General features: G+C 40.4%; 2 protein-coding genes across 2 annotated transcripts; both read left to right on the top strand.

The window, feature by feature from the left end:
• Positions 1–6,330: 6,330 nt before the first annotated feature.
• LOC138591075 (neutral cholesterol ester hydrolase 1-like) lies at positions 6,331–12,847 on the top strand. Its single transcript, XM_069661584.1, has 5 exons — positions 6,331–6,538; positions 7,714–7,927; positions 8,119–8,188; positions 8,806–8,977; positions 9,980–12,847. Exons 1-5 carry the CDS (start codon positions 6,398–6,400, stop codon positions 10,598–10,600), a joined length of 1,218 nt encoding a protein of 405 aa, XP_069517685.1. The 5' UTR covers positions 6,331–6,397; the 3' UTR covers positions 10,601–12,847.
• A 5,340-nt stretch (positions 12,848–18,187) lies between these two features.
• Positions 18,188–24,989, top strand: LOC138591559 (tumor necrosis factor ligand superfamily member 10-like). The gene is made up of 6 exons (XM_069662195.1): positions 18,188–18,318; positions 20,046–20,186; positions 20,965–21,010; positions 21,108–21,221; positions 22,614–22,858; positions 24,132–24,989. The coding sequence occupies exons 1-6, from the start codon at positions 18,205–18,207 to the stop codon at positions 24,339–24,341; spliced, it is 870 nt and encodes a 289-aa protein (XP_069518296.1). The 5' UTR covers positions 18,188–18,204; the 3' UTR covers positions 24,342–24,989.
• Positions 24,990–25,208: the final 219 nt, after the last annotated feature.

The following is a 25,208-nucleotide window of genomic DNA, read 5'->3' as shown; positions in this document are numbered from 1 at the left end:
AGCTGAGGCTTCTGGGAATGTTGTTGGTTTTGCACGTAGCCTATTGGTTTAAAATCAATGATTGCACAGTTTTATGTTTTCAAACTGATGCCACACTTTATGGAAGGTAATGAGATCAACCAAGATTTTACAGTTCATTTGGAAGGGGAAATTAATGTCTGTACAAAATTTGACAGCAAACAATCATGTCATGACATTTCCCTAAAAACCAATAATGTTAATCTACCTGCTGTTAGCGATATAGGAAAGGTCAGGGAATCACCAAAGGCTACGCTGGGATGATGTAATCTTTGAATTTAGTCTGTTTGCCTTCAACCAATTATGAAACACTGTGTACTTGAACGCCTCACACCTACAAAAGCATAACACCCAACACAAAACTGCTCCAGCTTGTGTTCCTGCTCTTTCAGACGTGACACCTTCGCTTTGCAGAGGGCAGAAAAACAACAGGTTGTTGTTTGTCGTTTCAGAAATAGAGTCTGTTGCAGCTGAAGCATAGCGACTGACCTGCTGTCCATGACATTCCTGAATACCACAATACATTATTGTCACTGTGTGTATGGTGTGTGTGTGCGTGTGTCCATTGTGTGTCAACATACACTGGCACAGTATGCGTTGTAATTTGAGATATTCTAAAAGGATCTATTCAATGATTTACCGGATCCCGATACCTTTAACATTCAATTAATTTTACATATTACATTTCCTGTTTTATTTTGAACCTAACCTCTCCTGTCACTTCAGTTCCTGCCCTCATGTGCATCCTGGTCCCTTGATAACCAGCATCTGTACTCATTACACACCTGCACCTGATTATGTAATAGTTTATACACCCTTTTGTTTTCCCTCCTCATTTGCCAGATCGTCTTTTGTCTTCCCTGTGATTACATCGCTTTCCGGCTTATTCATAGCTTTGTTAATCAGAATTTTTTGACTCTGCCCGGGTTTTGGATGTTTGCCTATCCCCTGTCTGGATTTGTAAGCGTGTTTCGGACTGACTTTTGTGTATGACATCATTTTTTTTCCCAGTAAAGACCAAGCCTTTTTTGAACTACCCAAAGTTTTCTGGTTCCATTACAGATACCTAAAGAAAGTCTGTAATGTTTCCTGTGTGTGTAACACAGAGTTCAGGACTCTGTAGACATTCCTGTTTTGTAATGCAGAGAAATTTGCATGTCTGTGCTCATCTAAGGACGCTGAGCCTCGTCCGAGCAGTGGGGGAAGACTTACTTAGATTTACTCAAGTAAAAGTGACAATAAAAACAGGATAAAAATACTCTATATCAGGTAAGGGACAATAGAAGAATATAGTTAATTAATAAAAGTGAAAGTACTAATTCTACTGCATGTGTTATATTTAATATATCATATTTTTATGGGAAACAGTTTATATTAAGGTCCTTGTAATAAGCGTTAGTTATTAGGTAATAAGACCCTCATAAGTCTTTATAAGATGTTTATTAACATTAAATAAATGTTAATAAGACTATTGAAGTGTTAATAATAGTATCATAATCATGTTTATTGTTAGATTATAACACGTTTATAAGCACTTGTAAACATCAGCTTAAGAGCGTTAATAAAAGCCTTATAAGTTTCTTATTATTGTTTATAATAGCTTTACAAACTCATTCATTGAGTCTTACTCGCCTCACCTATTGGGCCATTGTTAAGCCTTTACAGTTGCTATTAAGATTAATACATACTTTTTATGATTATATTAAAACTGGTGCATAATCAATATTTGTCTTTAAAGCAATAATCAACAAAGTAACCACAATGTTTTTGCTGCATGTAGTGGAGTAGAAATATTGAGTAGCAATAAATTACAGTATGTGTGTAAGTGTACTTTCCACCATTGATTCATTGATCACAGCAGTGTTGCTTTATGAGAACAGACCAAACCTAAAATAAAGTGTCAAGGACTCATTTCCTGCTTCTGGCATAAAACAGAACTACACCTGCAGACTCATGAACTTACAAGGGATCCAGTTTGGAAATCATCTATTCCCAATGCTTCTCCGAATAGGCCACATTGACTTGTCAGCACCCCTGTTGAATTTCTCTCCTTTCAGACACTTACGCTGAGAACATTCCTGATTTTACATGCACATTAGCCACATCAATATCATTTAAATTATCTGTGCAAAGATGTTTTAGTCTCAGTTAAAATAGATAACTAACTGTTCTCTTGTGAGAGCTCCAAATACACACTTTGCTTCATTTCAGCCAAACTCTTAAATCAATTTAAGCAGGGCCATGAAAATGGGTATTCTAGATGAAGAGGGATTAGTTCAAGTTGCTGTTTATTAGTCAAACCTCCCCTTTTATATACCCACTAATTCATGTTTAAATGCATGTAAAGGCCAGACAGCATGAAATGGAAAACCTCCATTTCTGCTTCATAGGTTTCGTCATGTTAAATCACCCTAAGTGTAATTCCAGTCAGCGACACAAGAGAGGCCCTCTCTCTGCCCTCCATACCACAGACTGGAGGGAGACGCCAGACCAACGCACGGGAGGGAGGAGGAGGAGGGGCAGGAAGAGGGAATTTTAATGCACGCTCTTTACACCACACACACACACAAACACGCACACACACACGATAGCACATATATCACATTAACGTTTACAATTTAAGCTTTCTGCTGACGCTCTCATTCATGCGGCTTTTTGGAAAGAGAGCGAGTATGGCATCCATGTGTGACTTAAAGTGATATTTGGAGGGTGAAACACTGACCCCCCTGTAGGATTTAAGATTTCAAGATGCAGCAAAAAGTTTGTAGTTGTCGTGCGTCATCATGAGGATTAGCAGCTGAGCTCAAATGTATGTGTATCTGCCGCAAAGGGAAGAAAATGAACCACTTCTGCAGCACAAATCACCTTCTGCTGTTCATCTGAACACTCAGTGTAGTGCTAGCAGGGAATAATACCATAATGCAACAGCGGAATCTGGGTTAATACACGTTTTAACATAAATACTCTAGACATAGAAGGAGATTAGCTTAGCCTAGCATAAAGACTGGAGGTAAGTGCAAACAGCTAGCCTAGCTCTGCCTATAACAAAACCTGAATGCTAGTAGCCCTAAAGCTCACTGCTTAACATGATACTTCTAGTTTATTCAATCTCTGCAAACATCTAATCATGGAAATGAAAGTTATTTATCAGACTATTTCTCTTCCCCAAACCAGGAACTCTCTGGAGTCTCCACTAATTACACTCTAAATTCTCACAAGTTAGGTTTCCTAACTTAACTGTGTGAAGTCATGTGAAATGATTATGTGTTTAGAATGAACATGCGTTATTTGAGTAAGCTGTACTTTTTTAAAGATGTGAGCACATGTTTCCAAGTACACTGTAAAACCTGATAAGTTAGTTCTACTCAAACCATTTGAGGAAACCAACTATTTTATTAATTGATAAGGTAACTTAAATAAACAGTACCCATTCCATTCAGTGTATTGAACTTCAAATGAGTGAGTATTTTAACTTATCAATTAAGTATGATGAACTTAGTTAAGTAGTTTATCTCAACTTAAACTCTCATGTGTCTACTTATTTCAATTGAGGAAACCGATTACCTTAAACCTTTTATGTTACATTAACACAAAACAAATACCATAAAATTCAGTGTATAAGACGCACTTTTAACATATTTTTTAATCTATCTATTTATAGAAACATTTATAGTTTTTTTTCAAAAGCTTCCATGTCATGTGACCAGGTGTCCTCAAATCAATGTCAGATGTTAACACTAACGTGGACAACTAAGAAAACCCCATTACATTGGATTGAATTGCTGCTAATATTTTATAATTATAATAATATTTTTATGTCAAATTTTGTTGATGTATTTTTTTTTTCAACTGTAATTAATTACTACAACTTAAAGTGTTCCAAAAATGTGTATCACTCAAAATTAATTAGTACCACAATAATCATTTTTGAGTTACAGCTAATCCACTGGGATGAGTTACGTCAAATTTCTTTGAGGATTGAGTTAAGTTACTTCTTTTATGAAGATAGACTGTCGGGTTTTACAGTGTAGCTTGCAGACTTATTAAACAAACAATATGTTAATTGCTCATCTTTTTTCTGTTAAGACAGAGCCAGGATAGCTATGTACCCCCGCTTCATTTTCTTAATGCTAAGCTAAGCTAACCAGAGGCTGTTGTAACCTGGTTTTGAAGGTCAGATAGGAGTGTGTGGTGTTGATCTTCTCGTCTAACTTTTGGGAAGAGAGTGAATAAAAGTAATTCTACAAATGCTGAAATATTTTGACGTCCATCTGGAGGTGTTTATGACATTATTGCAGGCTAATCAGTCTCTCATCATTTTTGCTTAGCACCTGAACACAAACAACTCTATTCCAAATATGAGGACTCGCAGAAATTTATGCTTACAATACTTTTCTATTTGACATCAATTATCTTTGAGTAAATTCTGTGACCTGCAGCCACCTCTCCATGTCTCCTGTGAACCCCACTCAGGTCTTCTAAGAGGCTAATCTGATACGGTCTGGTGATCCGGCTGCTTTGTTTTGGAAAACCAGCCCAGTGCAGGGGTCAGATCCTCATCGGCTCCCATGTTTGTTTACATTCTCACAGTGGGCCACCAGGGACGGACAGTGTCCATTTAGAAGTCAAACCGTGGGAAGAAACAGGGCGATAAATAGCCCAGAGAGAGAGAGTGAGAAGGTGACACTGACACTGTTTGCCCCTGTCGGCCATGACACTGACAGCACTGTGACTGTGACCTGGATTCAGCCCAACCTTCAACATCAGTCATGAGGCGTCACTGTGGCTTTTATTGGTCTGAGATACATACCATGTAATTGCAACATCCTCGGTTAGAGTTTGGCTGGGAACCTTTGTTTGTGTGAGTCTCTCTCTCTCTCTCTCTCTCTTTTATGTTTCCTGTCTGATTCACGTCTGCGCTCTACAAAATAAAAGCAAAATCTTTCCCAAAATAATCTTAAATACATGAAAATGAAATGATGTCATGCCAGATGATTATAGTTATAGAGTGTTTTCCAAGAAAGAGTGGTGTCATATGCTCAGGAATTCTCTCTGATTTCACTGTCCGAGTGTAAATATTGATCACCAGCCAAACCAAAAAAGACAAGTGTGATCTTTCATCTAAAAATAGAAGGAAAAGTAAGGAAGCAGAGGGATCAATAGCCTGCGAACGGTTATTATGAGTCTGATTTCTCTCCAACAACTTGCAATATAACCTCTTCCAGTAAGACTGCAGTCTGGTATTGATGTAAAAGGACATCAGTAGTTTGTGAAGAAAACACTTCTGTCCTTACCAGAGGAGCAGGGCCATGACTTCAGATCATTCTCCTTCTTGTTTAAACATAAAAAACACAAATAATAGTGTTTAATGGAGTTTTTTTCTTGCATCTATGTAATAATACAGAATTAGCAGGACAAATTAAAGTTTCCTATTTGTCAAAAGTCAGTACACAAACTTTAAATGAACCATTCAAATTGATTGATTATACTAATATAGCTACTTTAGAGCACACTGGTTTCGTCGATGATTTTTTGCAACAGGAAATTGTCAAATTAAGAGTTGCAATAAGGCCTTAAAATTGCTTAAAATTCCGCAGCTGTACTATTTGGTTAAGTATTTCTGCTAGCCAACTTCCTTATATCCGTGATTATATTTTCACTTGACAGTGTCTGATAAAACTATAGATACATTAAGATGTAATGTGTGCAATCCTGGCTTCAGTATGTAGCTCTATTGTGCCTCTCCGCGGTAACATGTACTTACTACAATGACGTACCCACCGACAGCTGTCACAAGAAACTTCATTTCCCAGATGTCCCTTTGTTGTTGTCTGTCTGCCTTCAAAATAAAAGTGTTATTATTGTCAAGTGTCCGATTAAAAAAAGCCTTTCGGGAACAACAGAAAGTATCCATAGCCCGCCAAAATAAAGTTGCCATTTTGGAATTAGGTTTAAATCCAGCCGAAGAAAAATACAAAATTAAAAACTAATATGTGGTTTGCCGGCATAGCAGCATCTGCCTCCATAATGGTCATGACATAGTTCTCACTTTAGGTGTGAAAAAATTACCTGTAAGTATGTTTTACAATATTGTATATAAAAAGCTTTTCTTTCCTTTAATGCTTTTAACCAATCAATCATTCATTTTGGCTTCCAGGGTAAACTAAATGTCAATAAAAGTTTTATTTTGAAATTTATCAACGGAAGTGTTTAATTCCATGCTTAACAGCCGTTCAAAGTAATGCCTGGCGCTCACCCTGGCCCTCCCGCCTCCCAGTGATACACCACAGACTGTAAACTGCAGCCAGCAGAGTGAGCGTGGACCGTCTGCCAGCTCGTGCACGAACCTCTGCAGACACCGAAAGCTGTCAGACACAAGATGAGGCTGCTGCCGGTGCTCGTTACTGTCTTACTAACGGTGGGAGTTGCTTATTATGTTTACATCCCGCTGCCGGATGGCATCCAGCAGCCGTGGAAGATGATGATGCTGGACGCTGGATTCCGTACAACGATGCACCTGGTGAGAAATTACATGTTTTCATTGGGGATGAATTCTGGAACATGTGCTGCACGTAAAAAGACTGAATACAAAATATGTTCATGCAGCAGGTGTGCTACTTAAACTAGAATTATTTATGATGAATCTTTACTAAATATTGGACCTTAGACCTACTGTGACAGCGGCAGTTATAAAAGACACGCCTCTTAACCTAGAACACAGTGGCAAACCGAGCCAGTGCACAATGAACTTTAAACCCTACATAAGCCAAGTGTTAAATAGTGTTAACTCTGGAATGCACAACTTTAACTTCTTTATTTCCGAGCTTTAGTATGATTAGTTTTGCATTCTCACTTTCTAACAATGTGTCTTTATTTTCAGTGTATTTCCAGCAGACCGGATCTTATGACATGCAGATCTGTAAAATCAAAATCCTGAGCTAACTCGTGTCCTCAAACGCCTCAACAACAAACACTCTGTCTGGATTATGTCTTGTCTTCAGTGTTTGTCTTTACCAGAGGGTCTTTTGAATCCGTTAAAGCTCATTAGTAACAATGTACAAACTTTGTGAAAGAGTTATTGCACAACTTTAACGGTTTACTTTTGAAACCGTCACTGCTTTCATGTGAGAGCACCCTGCGGGCCTCCGTGTGGACACCCTCACCTTTGTTCTACATTTTGAAACTTATGCTGTAGGTGAATAGTGATGAGCCAAACGGGCTGAGTGAGTTTGCACATTAATGTTTTACGATGCAATTCAACCACAGACACGCCAGTCTGAGATCTGTGTGTGTTACACTATAAGCAGCTAATGTAGCCTGAAAACACTGACTAAAACTCAAATTTATCTCGCCACATTGCAAACCTATTCTTTCAAGACAACAGTTTTAGGAAAGTTAACAAAGGCCAACATGTCTCGATGCAGCCTGATGTTTCTGTGCCAAGCAGCTGTGCCCTCTGGCTCTGGTTCAACTATTGAGAAAGTCTGACGTGTTGAAGGGGTGAGGGCAGAAACACTGAGACATATCAGTAAGATACAGTGCAGAGGGACAAAGGTAACTGGGTGTTAAGTTGATGAATGCTTTTTTTTCTCTTGCATTACTCTCTCCTATCTGCTGTGTTCAATATGTGTCTTAAATCTTCTCCTGAGATATTCTGTGAAGGCGAGACTATGAATCTAAACTCTCTGTCTTTAGGCCCGTTTGACGGCCTGGCTGGGCTTCGAGGACATGACGAAGGGTATGGTCGGTTCTGAGTCTGACGCGGGGGTCGTGCCCGGAGTGAAAGTCAGCGACATCACTTTCGCCGGCGTCCCCGTCCGTGTTTATGAGCCTCCTGCTGGAGGGGAGGGCCATCTGAGGAGGGGGCTGATGTATATCCATGGAGGAGGCTGGGCCTTTGGGAGTGGAAGTGAGTACGGATATTACTGCTGACTTAATTAGAGGGAATTAAGTGAGAAAACAGTTTGCTTTAGTTGTTAGTAATGTATTCAGTTGGAAAAAGGCAACATTTGTGAGGTTTGTTTCCTGATTTTGCATTTCAAAATCGTACTTGTCCCCTTAACCTCTCTCCACACCTTCATATCTCTCACACATCTTCAGAAAAGGGGTCATATGATATCGTCAACCGGATGTTGTCCGACGAGCTCAACGCCGTTGTGGTTTCTGTTGAGTAAGTGTCTCCTGTTTTTATACTTTTCTGCTCAAGGCAAGGGAAACCAACTACTGATAAGAGCTCTCTTTCGAGCAACAGATGATATTATATAAGATTTTTTTCACAAATTGAGTACTTCTCCTTGTGGCAAGTCAACTGATCTATGTGTTAAATTAGTGGAGTTACCCATTAAATATAGATTAAGGCCATGTCCACACGTACGCGGGTATTTTACAAAACGTAACTTTCTCTGCGTCCACACATAAACGGCGTTTTAGGTCACTGAAAACGGATCTTTTGTAAAACTCCGGCCAGGCTGAAGAAATTTAGAAACTCTGTTTCCGCGGAAACAGCGTTTTTGGCTCGTGATGTCAGGCTGACATGGTGATGTTGGTGTGGCATTCTCATGACAGAGTTTCTGTTGTGTTTTTGCGTTTTCGTTTGGACAGGGGTTTTTTTTTATAATCGTGCTTGTGTGGGCGGGATTTTTTTGGGAAATGAATGAGGCAAAAACTCTTTTAATCTTTCAAAATGTTTTCAATAATACACGTGTACGTGTAGACATGGCCGACGTACGAGCTTCAATGTTTTCTCTATCTTGAGTAAGTTATCATTTGCATCTAATGTCTGTGTAGGTATCGTCTTTATCCAGAGGTGCACTTCCCAGTGCCGTATTTAGACTGCCTCACTGCTGCCAAGCACTTCTTGTCTGAGGAGGTTTTGGCCAGGTATGCAGTCGACCCTGAGCGTGTGGCTGTGTCAGGTGACAGCGCTGGAGGAAACCTGGCTGCTGCTGTTGCACAAGAGGTACAGAAACACACGTCATTTCCTGTAGTTATGTGTATAACATGTACTGTAAAAATAAAGCAAGAGATTTAGCAACCAGGCCTGATAATTGAGGCTCCGCCTCCCGTACTACTTTTGGAGACTTTTCGTACCACAAGCAGGCCTGCATTCTATGAGTGCAGTGTTTTAGAGGGGTAATAGGAGGAGCTCTTTAAGATATGATGGTGCCTGATCATTGGGAGTTTTGTAGGTGAGGAGAGGGATTTTAAATTCTATTCTAGGATCTGCAGGCAGCAAGTGCAGAGAAGCTGATATAGGAACTATTCCCAGTTCAAGTCAGTACACCTGCAGCAGCAATTTGGACCAGATGAAGACTCTTAGAGACTTATTAAAGCAGCCTGATAATAGGGCATTTATAGTTTTATCTACAAGTACGGAGTGCATAGACTAGTTTTTCTGAAACATTTTTGAAAAGGATGTGTCTGATATATGTTTCGCTGGTGAAAACAAGGCTGTCCTTGAAATTTGTTTCTTGTGGAAGTTGAAGGACATATCCTGATCAAAGAAGACTCCTTGGTGGTATGCAATGCAAGGATGACGCCATCAAGGGCAGCTCTATCATTAGATGATGTGTCTGTGAGCAAAGTAGCACGATAACCTAGTTTGCTTTAAGTTAAGTCCATTGATAAGTATAATCAAGTATCATCTGCATAGCAATGAACATTTATCATGTCACCCCCCACTCTCTACTCCCCACGTTGTCTGTCTGTCTTCAGCTGTCCTATCGATTAAGGGCAAAAAGCCCAAATATGATATGATATGATATGATGATAGGAAGAATGTATAAGGTGAACAGAATCGGCCCGAGCACTGAACCTTGTGAAACTCCGAGACTAACTTTGGCATGCATCGATCTGAAGAATAAGATTTTAACCAGCATTTCTTTTAATGCCTATAATTTCAGTTTCTGTAACACGACGTGACGATCAGTCAAGTTCTCTTCACGTTTTTATATTTTCCCAGATTGCCCTCGATGACACTATGAGTGTGAAATTCAGCATCCAGGCGTTGATCTACCCCGTGCTCCAGGCTCTGGACTTCAACACGCCCTCCTACCTGGAGAATGCATATGTGCCCATCCTCTTCCGGACTTTCATGATCCGCTTATGGCTGCAGTACCTCAGTGCCGACCTCTCACTGCTGCCCCAGTTCTTAACCAACAACCACAGCTCCTTACAACACTCAAACATCACCCCTGAGCTGAGGGCGCGGATAGACTGGACTGTCCTCCTGCACCCGAAATACAAGAAGAACTACACACGTGTGATCGTGGACAACAAACCTCAGGGGCCAGTGAAGGAGCTTCCTGGGCTGCTGGACGTGAGAGCATCACCACTGTTAGTGGGGCCAGAGGTTTTGGCTAAAACCCCACGTGCGTACGTCCTAACATGCCAGTTCGACGTGTTGAGGGATGATGGCCTGATGTACGCACGGCGCCTACAGGACGCAGGAGTCACAGTTGCCACTGAGCACCTTGAGGACGGATTCCACGGATGTTTCAGCTTTTTAACCTGGCCACTGGATTTTGACGTAGGCAAGAGGGCGGTCAGGAGTTACATCGACTGGCTCAAGAACAACTTGTAGGAGTGTGTAGACGTGTGTGTGCAAGTGAGTGAAAGAGTCTTTATGAGTGCGTGCATGTGTGTGTGTTTCAGCGATACCAAATGCACTAGTCCTTGCTTTATGAATCACAGACTTTTCCAACTGCTTTTTGTACAAGAATATGAGATCTAAACTCAGGGCTCCTCCGAACCTGCAGACACATGTGAAGTTTACATGATATTATGAAGATTCCTTCTAATGTCTGCAGTGGAGAAGGTGAGATAATCTAACCTTACCGTGGCTAACACTGTGAACCGCTAACAAAAACACATGCTAAATACCTGACATTACAGCCTCAAGGATTCACAAGAGTTGTCATAGGTTTTATATGTTTTTAAAGTATAAGAATTGAAACAGATGAAAAGTTCACAAAATTGGCAGTGCTTCAAAAGTTTGACCCATCATGTTTTGTTGCAACACCTCGCAAGTCATTTGCAATACCGGTGTTGTAAGACAAGACAAGACAAGGTTTGATGCAATCAAAGGTTATTTTAAGTGTTCAGCATTTCAGTGTTTTTAGCCACGCTTAAAGTAACAATCTCAAACTTTTTCATTTAAAAAAATGTCTGTTAAGTCCCCATTTATCACCAAATGAGGTAACATAATTTTGCGATTAAGCCTGTGGTCCACTGATGAAAGTCTGTGGCAAAATTCGTGGCAACAAACACAAGCGGCACCCAGTTAGTGACGCGTTTTCCATCACCCAGCAGTGGTTGGTCTGCCAGAGAGGGTAGGCGGAGCTAAGCGGCTGCTTTTCCACTCTCTGCAAGTGTTGCGAGTAAACAGTAATCTACTATGGCTGAACAAACAAAGAAAAGATCAATGAATACAGATACAACTTCAAAAATAAGTGAAAATCCAAAGAAAAAGAAACTAATTCGACGCTCAGATGAAGGCAAACAGTCTAAAAAGGAAAGCGAGGCAAATCAAGAGTTAGAACCATGACAAAGGGAGCCAGCTGTAGACGTCTGGTTAAATTGGAAACAATTATTGCCGGTGGGAGGACCTCAAGAGCATGACAATTTAAATCTTTGCGTTTGTATATTTAAAGCTCCTGTGAGGAGTTTTTAGCTGGTTATGAAATGGACTGAAATTAATACTGATGCCTCTATAAGACGTACAAAAGCAAACAAAGCCATCAGCGACAAGATTGATTATTTCTGTATAGTTATATTTAATGCCTGAAACGTCTGGTGGGAGGGGGCAACGTCTGACTAAGCGATTAACTTCGCGCTGCCAAATCTGCCTTTTTTCCACAGTTTTCCACAGCAGATTCACAGCAAGTTTGAATGTTAAAAGAAAGAAGGATGAGATTCTTTGTTAAAAGGTACTTTAAGGACAAGATCAGCAAAGAGATAAGAGGTACGGCTTTGTCCACAGGGGTCACCAAAACCAACACAAACCGCAAGTTCCTCACAGGACCTTTAAAGAGAGAGCAATGTTCGTCTCTTGGTGGGATCATGATGTCTCATGGCGATGATATTGTATCTTTTAAATAAATACTCCCAACAAAAAAATCAAGGCGCACGGCTTTGTTAAAGTACCCTTTAAAAAATGTGGGATTCATTACCTTTCTTGTGGAACGCATTAAACTTTTTGTGTGTTTTACAAATCACCCACCCCATGTTGTGCGTCCTGCACCGTGTAAGGCCGTGTCTGCCCTGACACACTTGACAATCTATGAAAAATGCAATTATTTTCTTTCATTCTATTTGTTATTCACATTGCTACTTAAAGGAAATTCTAAGTATGCAAACATGCACTTAGTTTACGTGTTTTGATTTTAATGCCTGCTATAGAGCTACTCTTGGAGAATGAATGGCTCTCGGTTTCATGTTGCGTTCGCTTGTCCCTCAATCAATACAAATCATCCTCTACAAAATCCACTCCTTTATTGTTAACATGACATCTGAGGTTTAATCCTTGTTCCCAATATGTTTCCTCTGAACATCTGCAAGGGCTTCAAATGAATCATTTTACATCTAAATGTCATTTTCACACCTTTTTAATATTCTACGTGTCATAAACGTCCCCTCATGTCTCAGATCTGCCCGCTGCTGTGATGATGAATGTAATAAAAAACATGAAGTCACTGTTCTGTTTTTTTTGTTACTTTACACTGCTGTGCATCATCTGTCTTTGATGTCTAATACGTGCCAAATCTTATACTGTTACTGGTGTATATTTTATGTTGATTCCCAGAATGCCTTTTAATAACTGTCAGAGTAAACTAATAAATGTTGCAGCTTTGCTGTGTGTTGAAGTTGTGTATGACTGAGGTGATTCACACTGACTGTTTTACAGGACTTTGTGTTCGGTTGTTCCCAAGAATTGACTACTTCTATTTTTATGATGATTCTTTTTTTTTTTAAAGTCAACATCCTGCAAAGAAACAGGAAGTGAGTCAGCAGGAAATGTGATTGATCATTGTGAAAAAGGGAATTGAAAGAATGAATTGGACAATCTTTGTTAATTACTAACTTGGTCTGCAGCTGCAATTTGTTAAACATTGCACAACGTATTAAACTGTTAAACAGAGCAAACATTTTAAGTTAAGGAGTTAAATGGGACAGAAACATCTTATAAGGGAAGTGTGCTTCTGCATGTAAACATTTGGTTTGAAAAGGTACAAAAGCTGAGACAGAAATGTGCGGTAAGTAGAATATATTCCTCTGAAATGTGTTGGAGTAAAGGCATCAAGTTGACAATGGACATAATGAAATAAATACATGAGACCTGTACTGAAGTACAGCAGTTACAGATCACTGCTGCTTCTTTCTGGGTGTATCATTACTTTATCCAGTAGTCAATGCAACACTCCCCTCTAGAGGTGTGAAAGCATCATGAAGCTAATGCGGCTTTAATCCAACACGTTTGTCTTCTTCATGTAAGGCCGGTGGGGGAAATGTAATTTAGATATTATCCTTAAATACTGTACAAGTTTGAGCTACTTGTACTTTTGAATATCTTCATTTTGACTACTACTAGTACTTTTTACTCCACTGCATTTATCTGACACGTAACAGCAGGTGATATTTTACATATAAAACATATGATCTATAAAAAAGATTCGTCATTATTGTTTAAACTATCAAAGATGTGTTAATTAGTTAAGTTTATTGACTTCTAACTCCTTAACCTGCTACAACAGTAAAATTGCATTGCGGGAATTCACAATAATGCAACATGGACAGGGGCCATTTATCTGCTCATTAAAACCTTTTACTACGATACCTCATACTGATATATGAAGTACATTTTGCTGATAACCCTTCTGTATATCTTTTCCAAATACCTAATAATAATAATAATAATAATGATACTATTCCTGGATTGAGTCAAACCTTAGAATCAATGCATTTAGATTTTATTCTGCGTTATTTTGGACAAATGACTCACTGAAAATTAAAACTATTTGGGTTGTAAGTTGAATATGAGCCTGCGTGTGGTCCGTTTCTTTGCCCCCTCATTCACATGCAGCAGATCTCTATCAGGGAAACACCCTCCCACTAAAACACAAAGTTAGTCATTGGCAAGTGTGTGCGTGCATTGTGCTGCTGTAGCACTTTTCTGCACTACAGTCTTTGTTTCACAAATGAGACAATGAGCAGCTGTAGAGCTCGGACAAGGAATTTAGGGAGATTCCCCGACTTTAACAAGACGAACGTTGGGAGGAGAAGCCTCGAGGGAGGGAAAAGGGGAGTGGAGGGAGGAAGGAGTTTAAATCGGTCCTCTAAATTCATTATTTGTCTTCTGGGTATTTTTCAAGCTCTTTACTTTTGGGGGGGAAAGTGCTTTCATTTAGAGTGGAGCAGCAGCTCTCCCTATGCCTGACTGATTTAAGGTTTGGGCTTTGGGAGACAGCTGAGGCCGTCTCTTCACAGAGATCAGAGAACTCACTGAGGCTTTAAACATGTCGAGTTAACCAAAATGATTTTGCAATTTAAAGTAACAACCCTCAAAACTGAAATCAAACCCTGTTTTTGAACAAGTGTATTCTGCTATTATCTTTATCTTAGTTAGCTTTTAAGTGGCGGCCGCTGCATTTTCAGTGGTTTGCTCTTATCTGTGTACACATTGTACAAAAACATGACAGTATTCCAGCCACATATCCTCCATAAAACCACAACTTGGGACTCTAAAACTTCCGTTTATGGACACCAATGAGATACATCATGTCATCACGGATCCTAAGAAGTGCAGACGAGCATATGTTGTTAGACAGGGCCGGGCTAGCTCCCCCTGTTTACAGGGTTTATTCCAAGCTATACTCTTTTTGTCTTATGATTATGTGCACTAGCGGTGGGACAAAATATTGCAATATAAGGTCGTCCCGACTGGTGTGATACACTTATCGTATCACTGGAGCCAAATATCGATATTTAAATGTTGCTCTAAACAGATCTCACTGCCAATTTAAGTCACCGCATCATTGTTTATTTAGTGAACTAGATAATTAATCAGATATCGTGATGTATTTTTATATGATTGTCCTGCAATATATCAATTATCGCAGAACCGCTGTATCATGATATTATTGTTATTGAGCGCCACCTATCGCGTATCGTATCGTGAGTTACCAGTAATTCCCACCTCTAATGTGCACTGTCCATCTCCTGGCTTGGTGAAGAGTGTAACACTTTACCTTCTTGTATGAAAATGTTCCACTGCCTGTTTCCAACAGGTGTTAAACGTTATCAAAAGTGAAGCTGTGGGACTTCAACTTTTAATTCTCAGTGTCTCACAATTATTCTCTGAGGGTTGTGAACGTGGGATGTTTTGTGACGCTGTCAGTACAAACCCCTTCTTTGAACCTAATACGCACCTCTCAGCCCAACAAGCCCGGACATCTATCTGCAAACGAATGGAAGCAGAAAAAAAGAGCGGTAACAGTCTTCTCATTTAACCCTCAACTAAACAAAAAGCATGTTTACCAACATGTGGAGGGATTAAGCGAGTCAGGGCCTGCTGCATGTAGGCATTCCCCACAGAGGTCAAAGGTCAGCGGCAAATTGGACCCAAGAGGAAGAAATAACAATAACGTGACAGGACAGATTATGATGAAAAAGTGTCAGTCTTAAAATAAGTTTAATTTCTGTAATAATTTGTTACACGTACCCCCTCTCTCTCTGTGTGTGTGACATGAGACTGTAGACAGGCATGTCTCTCAGGGTGTCATCTTCCCCGCCCGAGGCCACACAGTCTTCACATATCACTCACCGTCTCCCTGCTTCTCTCTGACAAGCCTGGGAAATGACTCACTTAAAGGAACACAGAAATCTCTTATCTCTTTTTCTTCCGCATTAATCAGTAAAAGGAAACAAACTAAATACGTCTCTCCCTCTGTTCCTGCTGGACTCGCTCACACTTCCAACGCTTTCCCGGTGCACTCCTTCCCACCTGTGTGAAAACTACAGCTGCGTGTGCACCGATGTGGCCGTCCGACACAGGCCTTGATTGTTGGGAGGGTCGTGCACGTACAGGCTCTGATCTCACTTCCTCCGCTGACAATGGAGCAGGGGTCAGAGGTCAAGGAATGAAAGTAAAGGAACCACCCGGAATCAGTCAAGGTTAAGTTTTGCAGATTGAATGACTCCCCTGTGACAAATTCTACTCAGACTACACTGAAGCGGGAACAATGGCGGGTCATTTGGCAGCAATTGGCTAACATTCCCTCAGATCATTTCACAATCGCAGGAAAGAGAAGTAAAAAATGCTGTTTTCATTTTACTGTAAGGTGCTGATGAGCTTCTGCAGTGATGCTGCCTTCATGTGCTCCACTCAAGCTTGGACTATAGAGGTATTTCAATGTAGAAAGCAACGATCAAGAGGAGAAAACAGACGACGGGGAACAAAATCAAGCTTAAGTTATCGCACTGTATTCATGCACATCGATTAACTTTATCTGCAGCTGTTTAACATTGAAACACAAAGAAAACGTATGAGCATCAAAGACACAAAATGGTGAAATAAAACAGTGAAAATAGGACCAACTTATAGAGCCAACTTAATGAAACACAACTTTTCACAACTGATTGTTTCCAGGAACTCTGCTCCAGGAAAAATGCCTCTTCATCCAACATGTTTATCGGCCTTTAGCAGCCCAAATTAGGAAACTGAATGTCATAAAATAAGGATTTGTGAAGCATTGAAGTGCCTCTGGCAGGAAGTAATAAGTGTATGATCAAAGCTATAAATTGTGGCTGTTTTTGGGCCATTAGGATTTAAGAGGAGCAGAGCTACTTTGAACTTCAGGAGTAAACAATGTGAAAGAAAACTGCTGCTTTCTACCAGCATCTGCAACACATATCTACAGGATTTTAAACTTTCAAACGTTGGAAAGTTCAAATCTGTGCAGAACAATAGTCTTTTTATTTTGAATATGTCTCAATCTTTTTGGAAGTGACTATATTTGGACGGCAGGGGTTTGTCGTTAGGGACTTAACAATTACAGGTAGCGTCACCCCTGCTTTAGCATCTATTTTTCTGAACTGGACCTATTTTACATTTAAACATCAGTTTGTATTAAAGAAGACTTGAATCTGGGGATGGACATTTTCTCATTTAGTTGTGTACAATTGGAGAAATCCTTGCAGCCAGTGCAGTCGCCCCCTTCTGGCCATTAAAAATAATGCAGGTTTAAGGTACAGTCGCATTGGCTTCTTCTTTGCAATCAGTAGACCAGGCCCCTTTCTTAAAGGAGCCAAATCTTTTGAATGGATATTCTCATATGTTAGATGGGTTTCACATTTTTGGGTGTTTATTGTTGCAGCTGCAGGTTTCTATGTAGAACCTTACTTTCACTGAAATCGACCAATCGTCATTCACCGTCATTAACCTTAGGCTGCCTTCTTGCACTCGTTTGTCGGCAAGTCGTGGTCAAGATTTCAACTTACCAGTCCGACACCTCCTGGCGATTCTGGCTCGTACACAAAAGGCCGATTAATCAATCCTAGAGCAGCCATGTTTTCTACAACTTTGGGAGTTAGAGTGCCGTGCGGCCGCTCCCCCACGTGGGGGAGGGGCTATGCGGTCACTCCAAATACTGTCAGCCAATCGTGGCTTCGAAAAATAATTAATTTAAAATATGAATACAATTTTTAGAATGAAACAAACTTTAACAACATGATTCAAAAACACATAAGAATAATAGAAAATTGATTGCATGGCTGCTCTGTATACGACAGCATACCATTATTAACAATGATCATTGTAAACTGTATTTGAATCTTTTTTGGGGTTGAACATGTGCTCCCAAACTAAAGTTTCTACATTTCCGACTGCACTTCAAGGCGCCGTATAGATGCATGTGCAGCTTTAAAGTCCAACCTTCAAGCTTCTCTATCTAATAAATGACATATTGACGCTGTTGTAACACTCCATACCTCCACTCTCTCTCTCCCCTGCTCCACCTACGTGCACACTGCTCCCCCTCCCTCTCTCCCTCTCGCTCTCTCTTTCTCTCTTTTACGAGTTCAGAAATGCAGCAGAGCTTGATCTGACTTGTCCTCCCTCCATGCTGGAAGTGTTTTGCAGCTCTTCGGGACTTCTTTGGGTTTCTGTAACCTACTTACCCACGCTGTGATATGGCCATTTCTGTTTCTCTGCAGTGTCTGGGGCTCATCATACTCGCTGCAATCCTCCTGCAAACCATCGCGGTGTCTGTCAGTTTTATGTACTTCAACAAAGTCCTAAACACGGTAAGACACTCGTTTGTCTTTCTCTTTGTGTGATAGCATTAAACTAAACTGAACTGTAACTTGACAAAGAGGGGGTTGACACATATTAATGATGACATATTAACTTAACGTGCAACACGGAGCTTCAGTTATTTAACGTTCATTTCACAGTGATACCCCCACGCTAGTGTGACACAACTGTAAGAGAGTAAAACATTAAAATACCACCGTCAGCTCACATTGACCTACCTCGTACATCAGGAAAACAATAACGCAGTTGAAGATGAAGAAATCATCTTCCACAGACACTTGAGGTTGCTTCCTCGTGGACTAAATATCGCAGGCTACATATCTTAAAGACGATTATTTGGTGAAAGCCCCTAGAGGCAAATTCATCATACTGGGCTGTATGAAAACAATTGACATAACGTTTATATGAGGTAAAAGCCCCCGTTATGCAAGAATTTCTGCCATTCAAACACTGAACAATGAGAGAGGAGAAAGTTGGCAGAGTAGATAACAGAATACAATGGCAGGAAATGAGTCTAGTTGGAAACTGAGGGGTTGTGACACCCTAAAGCTACATATTTCTGCCTGGAGCAGACATTATGACAGCCAGAAAATTGCCCTTTTTTTTCTAAACAAGCTGGTATTTCCGGTGCTGGGCTCTGATTGGCTGAGTGACCATGGAACGCCCACTTCACCTCAGGAACACCTGTAATCACTTTAGACTTAATTGCATATCGATGTGCGAATTGGACTCCTCCTGCTCCGGACTGTGCTCTTACAGATTTACTAACATATGCCGTATGCAGAACATATGTTCTGAACAGGCGCATTACAAACACTAACAAAAATGATTTGCATTTTGGAACATAAGATAGTAAACTTAACAACTACTCGGTCAGCACTAGGCGCAGGCATGATGGGAAATGAGGACACTCTCTATCGCTGGCAGAGTGCGCATCTTTTTTTAATTTATCAATATCATTTTTTTTTATTCCTAATATCGGCATCGGCCTCAAAAATCCAGTATCGGTCTTGCTCTACTTACAAAGAATAGTTTTGCACTTCTTTAAGCAAGGCTGCAGGTGTTTTTAGTGTTATGCTACCACATTTGCAAGCCAAAAAACACATGAAAGAATTTTTGGATTGAATGAGTTTATTAAACTCAGTAGAGCCGACACATTAAATAAATTACTTGCATAATAACGTCATCGTTTCACTTAACTTTCAAGTAAAAATTCCAGTTCACAGTTGTTGCAGGGATTTGCTGCTTCACTTTACATAACATTAGGAAACAAGGAATCTTTGCTTTGGTCAAACAAGACGTACAAGTTTAGAATCAGAATCAAGTTTAGGTTTACACATACAAGGAATTTGACTTGTTATTAAGGTGCAGAACAATAAACACAGCAGTAGAATAAAAATAAGTTAAAAGCTATTTAACAGAAGTACTCCTACTGTCGGTGAACTTAAGTAGAATAAGGTAGAAAATAGACTATAAGAATAAGATATAAAAAAGCAGTATAATACAAAATATGTGCACCAGAGGCAGCCATCCGCGGCGCCATCTTGGATCATCACATAATAGTTAAAATCAACGAGATAAGAAAATGTACAGTTGACAAATTTTCTGACATTCAAAATCAATGTGTTTTGATTAATCAAGAGAATGGTCAAAAGATGAGATGAAAATCTAATATAGAATAGAATAATAGTTTGTTTTGCTTCCTTTATGTTGACAGATGCAGGAGAGTTTCTCCAGAAGCAGCGTGTCCTGTCTGATCAACGCTAATCTACGCTCAGATTCAAAAGATTCAGCAGAGGACAAGAAGAGCGACCCCTGCTGGCAAGTCACGCAACAGCTCCACTACCACATAGAGAAGGTTTTTAATTTATTATTTAATCTAACTTCAATATCTCTCTTTTCTAAGTCCTATGTGTGAGAGAATACTGGAGGATACTGCTAAACTTTTATAGTAGTAGATTGGCTGAGTGGAAACTCCCGGTGCCCAACATCAACAATGACAGTAATAAAACGTGTTACGTAGCTGTAGGCTGATAGGCTAGGTAGCTAGTTCCAAAGTCCAATTCATACAGCCTCTAGTTCAACATAATACATGCACTTTTAGCACGTCTTGATAAAGTAGCCATCCCCTGTCATTTGGACTAAACATAAGCTGGTTTGTTCCACTTCAGCGGCAGCCATCTTGGTTTTTTTGGAGGGCGGATAAACTGACACGAAATTAGAGAAAAGTTTGTGCCTCTGCAAGTGAACACTGAGCTTGCAGATTCCCAGACTACCACAGTACATGCTTTGTCCAGAATATTGCAACGTCTTAAGAAATGTGATTTATTATTGTTTGTGCTTTGCTTGGACACCACTGACTGGAGGGAAATTTCCACATCACTTCTTAATAACCCTGTCCAACCCAAAGGGGAATACAGCTATTACGGGTCAACGGATGACATATTTGTTTCGACAGAGCGAGCACTGAGTGATTCATGAGGGCGAGGAGGTCCCTGGTGAATTAATGAATGTTGTAAATTTAGATAAAGCCCTCTTACAGACCTGATCAATGATGAGACTTTATTTTGCTGCTCATTCATCTTCACCTTGCCCCGTCTTTCTTTCTGTCTGTCTCTCTGGGTGTTTTCTTCCAGACGATGGCCGACCATTTCCAGAAGGAGATAACTACTACCATGAGAGGTGAGCACAATGCCATAAATAACTCTCAGTTACTGCTAGGAGGAGTAACTACATTTTTTGTCCTTTGAGAGTAACTTATCTGCCTGTGTTTTCACAGATAAGCTGACAGGAGTGATGCCTTTCCTGAGCCCTGAGGTCCGAGGGGTCCCACTTCCTAAAGTCGCTGCCCATGTGACCGGGGTCGTCTCACCCTTAGAGCCTTCAACAGCAGGTGAGGTTCCTGTAATCCGGTGCAGATGTAAAATATCCAGTATACACGGCATAATTAACATCTTAAACACGGTGACATATGCACAATGCTCTCACACCTGCGAGTGCCGTCTTGCTTCACCCGAAGCCTTTCAGGGTCAGAGGTGAGGAATGTGCTTCAAGGCTTCCCAGGCTGCTCGGAGTAACATCTTCATACATGTTCGTCACAGTGCCCTGTAGCTGTCTTTAAGACTAGTCTCAATTACTCTTTGACATAAAATAAAACAAACATTTCAACAATTTCCTCAGAAATTAAATGAGTATGGTTGTTCTTGCGGAATACAATACTTCTTTTTTTTTTTTTATACCCTGTTTTTATTGTACGGCATTTTGCCATTATTTGGCATTGGACAGACAGGGCAATGAAATACAACAAAGCCTCCTGTCTGATGTTTATTTTATCGCCAAATTCTGGGAAACACACCTGGGAAAATTTAGTCAAAAGAGAATATTTTCTGTTCTATTAATGTCCCTATTCATGTGACAAATAAATAGTTGTACTTTAAAAGAGAGTTTGGAGGTGGTGTGGAGTAGCAGCATTCCACTCTGCCACAGTGTCTGTTCTGTTACTACCACTTGGGGACACCAAAGTTTTTTTCAAATTTGACACTTTTTGCGATAAAGAAAAACACTGAAAATGTTCTATATTTTTCTTTTTGCAAATAAATCCCATAAAATGATGAAAACCAGTGATTACCTGAGCCTGATTATATATTATTCCTCTGTGAAATGGAACTCCATAATTTTCCCAAACAAAAAAATAGTCCCCACAGATGCACTGTTTACTTCTGTTTGAGCAAAGTTGGATTAAAACCACATTGTCTGGCTGTTAAAGGGTTTTATGTACTTTCTTATATACATACTCATGATGCACGTTAATCACTCAGGTCTATAATGGAAACATTTTTGCTCCAGGCTGAGAGCCACATACAGAATCTGGAAGTCGGGAAGTACTGAGAAACATTTTATGGACAGTTTTATGGGAAAAGAAAAATATGTAATATCACGAGCTGTATAGGAAAGCATTTATGAGTCTCCATAAACTTGGCCGTCTTCATACACATCCTTCAGGAGGACTGGATCTCATCTGTTACTTTTGGTGCTAGATATCGAAGAAATTAAAGACACTGAATGTTTTTTTGGCACCAACACACATCTGAGAGTTCACATCTGTACGCTTGACAGACGGAGAGTACTCCAACATTTGTTTCTCATTTGAAGGCCGTGGCTGTAAATACTCTTTCAACATACCACCCTCTAATCTCAAATGATCTTGCATCATACTAACAACCTTAATCGTCGTGCGTATGTGTGTTGTCCTGCTCGTTCATTTTGTGTTTACGTGCCGTTGCAGGCTCGAGGAGCAGCAGGGGGTTCTTAGGGGAGCGAATCAGAGCGTGGGAGAGCCAGAGAGGTCTGTCCTTCCTGCAGAACATGGAGCTGAGGGAAGGGGAGCTGCTGGTGCCCCGAGCTGGCCTCTACCACATCTACGCCCAGACCTACTTCAGACTGCCCTCCACGGGGGAGACCGACGGGGAGGCTAAGGGGGAGACGGGGGAGGAGGAAGGAGCACAGCTTGTCCAGTATATCTACAAGAAGGTCAGACTGTCAAAAGAAAATGCCTGGTATTAGAACATGATTGAGATAGATAGTCAGTCACAGTGAAGGATTTATTATAATTCATATCAAGTTATGTTCATGATTGGTGGTAATATGTTGTTGGTTCAAGTTGTTTAAGGACTGTTCAGCTTAAAACAGCAACCTTGTGAAGCAACCAAAATATGTAGCCATAGCTTAGCATCGTAACTAATGTGAATTAGTCTGCAGCCTCTGTTTATTTTCAATTACCAAGGAGGGTTATAAACGGGCGCAGACCAAATGAGTCTGAAAAAATATTCAAATTTAAAGAGTAATAACTGATAAAGATGGGACAAAATATCGATATTTTACCGCATCATTATTACTAATACTCACGGTGGCACTTATTACATGAATGAAGCTAACGTGAACAAGAAATTAATTGGCCCGAAGAAGAAGTTAATCAGATATGACTGTCTTTGATCGCAGAATCGCGATATTGTCGTGGGCCAAGTATTGCGTATCGTATCGGGACGTACCCTATGATTCCCACCCCTAACAACCGACCTTGTTTGCAGTTAAAGCTGTCTTGTCAAGAGTTTTAAAGACTTTTGTAATGATAGTCCATGCTGAAAATCTGTGTTAGGCTGCAGGGGATCTTTTCTGCTGCAATCCCAATAAGCAGCAAGGACAAGTTAAAGTGTAGTTAGACTGATGTGTGTAAGATCATGGCTATAAAAATCTTCACATATGTTGTACGGACAATAACCATAATATAACACCAGTGTATCAAATAGACATTAAGTGACGTCACGTTAGCTCGGTTGTTGGGTAGCAAACTGTCACTACAGTCTTTGAGAAGAAGCAGTGATGGCTTCCTGGAACAAGCACACCAGCTCAGACAGAGATACTCACTCGCCTGCTTTAATAGCTAATATCAGGACGAAAGCATGTGTTTTTAAACTAGAAAATAGGCTGAATGTTTGTGGGGATCTGTTGTGTGGCTTACTCCAAGCTTTCTGACCACTTCTGGTTCAAGCAAAGAAAAATCAGACTTGATCGGATTTGACAGGCTCTTTATGAACACCATGTCAGGCTGAACAAAGTCAAACACATTCACAAACAAACAAACACATGCAAGCCAACGCGGAGTGTCCTTGAATGCACCAAAGAAGTAAAACATGTAGCTATAATTTCAGATGGTTTTAAAGGTATATTGCGTAAAATTAAATGCCAGTGTAACGTACAATGAAGTGCTTTGTTGATGATGTTGATGATGTGCCTCGGTCCACAGATGAGTTCCTACACGGTGCCCATCCTGCTGATGAAGTCGTCCCGGAGTGCCTGCTGGCCTCGGGGTCAGGAGCCCGGTCTCTTCTCCCTGCATCAGGCCGGTACTGCCTTTCTACAGCCGGCAGACCGACTCTTCATCTCCGTCAGCAACGCCAGTACCATGGAGATGGACGGGAGGGCGAGCTACTTCGGGGCCTTCCTTGTGGGCTAAAGAGAGGAAACCGGGATCAAAAGTTTCTTTAACTGGGATGACTTGACATCAACAGAAGTTAACCCAAATGTCAGGGGTTTGCTTGATAATATGAGCAGCCGTCTGAGGGTACAGGACGGGTGAAGCAGAACGAACCGTGAAGAATGCAAAGGACTTCTTCTGGATCCTGTGGAAATATGATCAACTGAGCTGCAGACTGAGCTTTCAGCGGCCCAAAATGGCAGAAGAGATGCTTGGCATGTATTTACCCCCCTCGGTGCTTACAGTTAGACCTCACACAGGTTATTAACTTTGCGGGCAAACAGAGTGCACTGCATGACAAAGCAACAAGGATTATGTGGTGCGTTTGTAGCAGTACAAAAGATGTAATGTCCTTTGATGTGTGAACGACTGAGAACCTGGCTGCAGATCAAACAGTCGAGTTGTCATCCCCAGTGAAATGATGGTGCTGTTGGACACGTGACACTTTACTCGTCTGATAAATATCAAGATTGTAGATACTCAATACTATGAATGATTATTTTTGTGTACACTACTTGTGGTTGAATTGGCTCTTTGTGCAATGTCTTGAATGAATGTGTGACTTTACAAATGTCCTGAGGCCTTCAGGAGAAGCACTGATGTAGCATGAATGGATTAAGTATTAAAAGTATTGCCTGACATGTTTACATTAATATATCCAGTGGTTACCAATCCTTACTTTGTTAAATGTAAAACCCTTTCCTTTTTTTCTCACATATTCCACCACGTATTAGCCGTGCTAGCTAACATTGCTAAAAGACCATGAATCCTGATTAGTTTGGTGAACCAATGTTTTTTAATTTTTGCCGAATGCCCAGAAAACTAATTTACATTCCCATCACGTGT

This window comes from Semicossyphus pulcher, unplaced genomic scaffold (genome assembly GCF_022749685.1).
Source record: "Semicossyphus pulcher isolate SPU_LCO1_2020_fin unplaced genomic scaffold, fSemPul1.0.p SCAF_14, whole genome shotgun sequence".
In the NCBI taxonomy this organism is placed as follows: Eukaryota; Metazoa; Chordata; class Actinopteri; order Labriformes; family Labridae; genus Semicossyphus; species Semicossyphus pulcher.
The sequence above is the reverse complement of the archived record's forward strand: the minus strand, read 5'-3'. Positions and strand labels throughout refer to the sequence as shown.